A 6,000-nucleotide genomic window follows, 5' to 3' on the forward strand; every position below is an offset into this window, starting at 1 on the left:
TTCAAGACTCAAAAGGATGACACAAATTTCTTTGAGGCCCAGCAATACAGAGAACGTGTTGAATACCTTGGAAATGAAAAACACAACTGCACCTTGAGAATGAATAACCTAATTAGTAGTGATGCAAATTCCTATCTCTTCAGATTTAAGACAGTTAATAATGCATGGAGCAGTACAACATCAGTTTCACTAACTCTGACAGGTAATTTTGATACCAGAAGTAAAGCCCACTCTCATGACTCTACAAAACATTTTCAGTAGTTATTGTTTTTCTCCTCTCTACAAGGGCTGACAGCTGAAGTAAACCCTGCCACTGTGAGAGAGGGAGAGAAGGTGACACTAAAATGTAGCACAACCTGTACACTGAGTGACCGTCCCACTATTGTCTGGTTCAGGGATGGACAAGCAGTATCAAAAACAGAGTTTCAGGCAAATAGTGAGGATTCTGGTATATACCGATGTGCTGTTCAAGGTCAATATAATCTCTCCTCTGCTCCAGTGTCTCTTGATGTCCAATGTGAGTTAATACCTGATCTAATTAACATGAGCACATTATATCATTGTATGCATTTTAGCATAAGGCTGTAACATAACAATGTGGAAAAAGTAAAGGGGTCTGAGTACTTTCCGAATGCACTGTACATTCAAAGCTCTGCATCAAGGATGCGCTGCCTCTGAATGGTGTTCATTTAATTTCATTATATTCATAAGAAAGCTAAAAGATAAGGTTTATTTCCGATAAAATAATAGGATGAATTTTGAAAGACGGATGTACAGTTGAAGTAGGAGGTTTACATACACCTTAACAAGAAATTTGTTGAGTGGTTGAAAACGAGTTTTAATAATGACTCCAACCTAAGTGCATGTAAACTTCTGGCTTCAACTGTAGATAGCATAGTGTTTTCACATACAACATCCCTTGATCGTTGGATGTGAATGTCAATGTGCTTGATAACAAATTTGCCGTGACACAAGGCAATGTCTATTTCCTGACCGTGGCTGTGTGTTTGCATTGTGATTACTTGAAGAGGAAGTTGAGCAGTTTGAGGATGATGTTCATGCTGGTAGGGTATGGTGAGAGCAAATAACACAATGATGGCTACTAACTAAATGCAAAACTGTTCTGAGAACGTTAATAAATATATTCTGACCCGTTATATTTACTGGAACCACCAATTGGGATGAAAGTTCAGTCTTTTGGTTTTTTGAAGTGCACAGTCCTCCAAATGTGTGGTGAAAGGTACTGTAGTAGTGTTGTGGTTCTATACAGAGAAATATGTTCAGCATCATATAAACACTTGTAACCTTACTCCCTCTCCTACAGATGCTCCAAAGAATGTCACATTGTCGGTCCGTCCATCTGGAGATGTTACTAAGGGTAACTCAGTCACTCTCAACTGCAGCTGCAGTGCAAACCCCCCCGTGTTGAACTACATCCTGTATAAGGAGAGTGGACAGGGCTCCACCACTGTGGCTGGGTGGCAGACTCACACCTTTTCTGACATCCAGCCAGGGGACAGTGGATGGTACTACTGTATTGCCAGAAACAGTATCAACACAGTCAGATCTAATCTAACTAACCTCAATGTTCAATGTGAGTTTTGGCAGTTTAATTTGGTGCTAACGAACAGAAGGCCAACGAGTCACTTTGTGATGCCAGTACCTTTTGGATGCAATGTATGCCTTGCTGAGGCTGTGTGAAAGAAAAAAGGCTGTTTTCCACTGATGTACTCACAGCTATTTGTTTCCACTTGCAGACCCTCCTGAGGACACCTCTGTGTCAGTCAGTCCCTCTGGTCCAGTGGTAGAGGGAAGCTTTGTGAATCTGACCTGTAGCAGCCATGCTAACCCAGCAGTGAGCTACACCTGGTACAGAGTCAATGGGAAAAGCCCTATCCAGTCAGGGACTCCGTTGATACTTGGGAAGGTCTCTCCTGCTAACTCAGGGAGGTATTACTGTAAGGCACAGAACAAACATGGAGCCCTCAACTCATCACTCCTGTTTCTTGATGTTCTGTGTAAGTTAACTGTACATGCTATGTGAGGATGTCAGTTTTATGTGCAAAGTTGTGTTTGCTTTCTTTATAGGGAAGCAGGTTGTTAAAACTGTGTGGTTGCAGTATCTTGGAGTGTAATATCCAATATATTGCAACAGTTTTTAACTACAATGTAAGCATAACAGATCTGCAGAGTTGGGGTAAATCACAATTAAATTCCTTTCAGTTGAATTGGACATGGAATGTACCATAGGAAAGCAATGCAATCTCAGTCTCACCTGGCATGAATGTAGATGAACTTGACACCAACCCTGTTGGCCAGGACTGTTTGTGTTTTGATTCATCGTTACTAGATATGGAGCAGATATCAAAAGCTAAATTCTTCAATTTTTTTCTGCTTACTTTAGATCCCCCAAGGAACACCTTGGTATCAATCAGTCTCTCTGTCCCACTGTTAGAGGGAAGTTCTGTGAACCTGACCTGCAGCAGCCAAGCCAACCCAGCAGTGGAGAACTACACCTGGTTTAAGAAGGATGGAACAGACACCTCACAGACAGGGTCAGGAGATGTGTTGGCATTGACCTCTCTAACCTCCTCTGACAGTGGACAGTACTTCTGTGAGGCCAGGAACAGAGAAGGGGCTCACAAGTCTACCGAGGTGTCTCTGATCATACAGGGTGCCAATCATGGTGAGTTTAGAGGGAAATGTCCTGTTCTCCTCAATCAATATGTTCTAAATGGGAATTCCCTTGAATGTATTTTTTTCATGTACTGTACCCTGCGTCATTTTCAGCTACAAATACTTTCCAAATAACAGTTTACATTGGTTCCGCGGCCACAGTTTTCACGGTGATCGTACTTCTTGTGTTCTTATGGATGTGGTAAGTCTAGAAACATCATAATGCATAAGTATGATGGCCTTGTGGTACCTATTTGTCCCACCAAAGAAATGTGGTTTCTTTGACAGGAAGATCCCGTTCAAATTATGTCAAAGGACTGCTGTGGACATAGAGGTGAGTGGAACACAGCATATACACTCTAATTCACAATACCAATAGCATTTCAGTGCAATAGTGTTATATGAAGGTTTGAACACAGTAAGAGTTCATGGTATTTGAACAACATTCAAGCACCAGCTTCCATTCTTCCCCAGTAACATGATACTTAGTTTAACCAAAAGATGAAGGTATGTTGAGGAGTCAATATTTCAAACGTTTGGTCTTTTTTTGACTGATTGCATCTTTCAGGACGATCAAAACTCAGTCTTATCCAGAAAAGGGACCAGTAATGACCCAGCCACACAGGAAACTAGAACAGAGGAACAGGAAAATGCCCTCTATGCCAACGTTCAACTGCCTCCCTCTCACACCCACCACCAAGACAGTTCTCTGTACTCTGTGGTCGAGCCACCAGCTCTGCAGAACCCTCCTGAACCTCATTACGCTACCTTTGACTTCCAGCAGTTCCGCAGCTCCATCGACGGGGCCCAATTCTCCAGATGCCATAAAGAGGATGATGTTGTATACTCCACAGTGAAAGCCATAAAGGCCAACGTGACAGACAACCTCCAGTATGCCAGCATCCATTTCCCCCTCCCCAGTCCTACTTCCAGGTAAGAGTGAACTCACTATCAGTTCAGTCCTTTTCCATATAACCTATTTCTGGAAGTCTGTTTATTTGAAATGTTTGAATATACTCATACAAAAACTATTTGCTTTTTGCAGGCTGGAAGACAGTTTAGAGGTGGACCATTCTGTTATCTACTCCACTGTTGCCAAACCAGAAGCCTGAACATATCCTTTCATAATGTTGAATAAACTAAGCTGCATTGGAACGCAAGTTAAGATATGTAAAGTGTGCAATTAATAAGTCGTTATGGTAATAGAGTTACAGTGCCTTCGGAAAGAATTCAGACCCCTTGACTTTTTCCACATTTTGTTACGTTATAGACGTTATTCTAAAATGGACTAAATACATACAAATTCTCAGCAATCTACACACAATACCCCATAATGACAAAGCAAAAACAGGTTTATAGAAATGTCTGCAAATGTATTAAATATAAAAAAAAAACAGAAATACCTTATTTACATAAGTATTCAGACCCTTTGCTATGAGACTCGAATTTGAGCTCAGGTGCATCCTGTTTCCATTGATCATCCTTGAGAGGTTTCTACAAATTGATTTCTACAACTTCACCTATGGTAAATTCAATTGATTGGACATGATTTGGAAAAGCACACGCCTGTCTATATAAAATCCCACAGTTGACAGTGCATGTCAGAGAAAAAACCAAGCCATGAGATCGAATGAATTGTTTGTAGGGCTCCAAGACAGGATTGTGTCGAGGCACAGATCTGGGGAATGGTACCAAAACCTTTCTACAGCATTGAAGGTCGCCAAGAGCACAGTGGCCTCCATTATTTTTAAATGGAAGAAGTTTGGAACCACCAAGACTCTTCCTAGAGCTGGCCTCCCGGCCAAACTAAGAAATCGGGGGAGAAGGGCCTTGGTCAGGGAGGTGACCAACAACCCGATGGTCACTCTGACAGAGCTCCAGAGTTCCTCTGTGGCGTATGGAGAACCTTCCAGAAGGACAACCATCTCTGTAGCACTCCACCAATCAGGTCTTTATGGTAGAGGCCAGACGGAATCCACTCCTCAGTAAAAGGTGCATGACAACCCTCCTGGAGCTTGCCAAAAGCCACCTAAAGTGCTCTCAGACCATGAGAAACAAGATTCTCTGGTCTGATGAAACCAAGATTGAACTCTTTGGCATGAATGCCAAGAGTAAAATCTGGAAGAAACCTGGCATCATCCATACGGTGAAGCATGGTAGTGGCAGCATCATGCTATTGTAATGAGATTTGCCTTCCCCTGACGAGGAGTATGACAGATCGGACCAATGTGCAGCATGGTAAGTGTTCGTCATTTTTAATGAAAAGTCACTGAACACGAAAATACCAAATAACAAAGTGAAAGACAGAAACGAAAAACAAAACAGTTCTGTATGGTGAAAACACAGACAGAAAACAATCCCCCACAACTCAAGTGGGACAAACAGGCTGCCTAAGTATCGTTCTCAATCAGAGACACCGATTGACAGCTGCCTCTGATTGAGAATCATACCAGGCCAAACACATAGAAAATCAAAACTAGAACAACACATAGAATGCCCCCCCCCCCCCCCCCAACTCACGCCCCGACCAACCTAAAATAGAAACAAAAACAAGGAACTAAGGTCAGGACGTGAGAGCTATGGTGATTTTTTTGAGCGTTGGGACTTGGAGACTAGTCAGGATCGATGCAAAGTTGAACGGAGCAAAGTACAGAGAGATCCTTGATGAAAACCTGTTCCAGAGCGCTCAAACTCCGACTGGGGTGAAGGTTCACATTCCAATAGGAAAATGACCCTAAGCACACAGCCAAGACAATGCAGGAGTGGCTTCGGGACAAGTCTCTGAATGTCCTTGAGTGGCCCAGCCAGAGCCCGGACTTGAACCCAATCGAACATCTCTGGAGAGACCTGAAAATAGCTGTGCAGTGATGCTCCCCATCCAACCTGACAGAGCTTGAGAGGATCTGCAGAGAAGAATGGGATAAACTCCCCAAATACAGGTGTGCCTAGCTTGTAGCGTCATACCCAAGAAGACCCAAGGCTGTAATCACTGCCAATGGTGCTTCAACAAAGTACTGAGTAAAGGGTCTGAATACTTATGTAAATGTAATATTCCAGTTCTTTATTTTTTATAAATTTGCAAAAAAATATTTAATAAACAGTTTTTGCTTTGTCATTATGGTATATTGTTTGGAGAGGGAAAAAAATGATTTAATCCATTTTAGAATAAGGCAAAAACATAACAAAATGTGGAAAATATTTTCCGAAGGCATTGTATATGTCTTGTACTGTACTTGTAATATACAGTATGTGTCCATGAGCGTCCATTGCTTGTGCATGCTTCTATCTTGTTAAGACCTCTTAAGGATCGGACCCTTTTTTTCA

At 42.0% G+C, this 6,000-nt stretch overlaps 1 protein-coding gene across 1 annotated transcript; it reads left to right on the forward strand.

The window, feature by feature from the left end:
* Window positions 1–2,280: 2,280 nt before the first annotated feature.
* LOC139376844 (B-cell receptor CD22-like) lies at window positions 2,281–4,972 on the forward strand. The gene is made up of 6 exons (XM_071119803.1): window positions 2,281–2,323; window positions 2,405–2,686; window positions 2,791–2,878; window positions 2,965–3,010; window positions 3,245–3,609; window positions 3,722–4,972. Exons 1-6 carry the CDS (start codon window positions 2,281–2,283, stop codon window positions 3,786–3,788), a joined length of 891 nt encoding a protein of 296 aa, XP_070975904.1. The 3' UTR covers window positions 3,789–4,972.
* The last annotated feature ends 1,028 nt before the right edge of the window (window positions 4,973–6,000 follow it).

This window comes from Oncorhynchus clarkii, chromosome 2, assembly GCF_045791955.1.
Source record: "Oncorhynchus clarkii lewisi isolate Uvic-CL-2024 chromosome 2, UVic_Ocla_1.0, whole genome shotgun sequence".
In the NCBI taxonomy this organism is placed as follows: domain Eukaryota; kingdom Metazoa; phylum Chordata; class Actinopteri; order Salmoniformes; family Salmonidae; genus Oncorhynchus; species Oncorhynchus clarkii.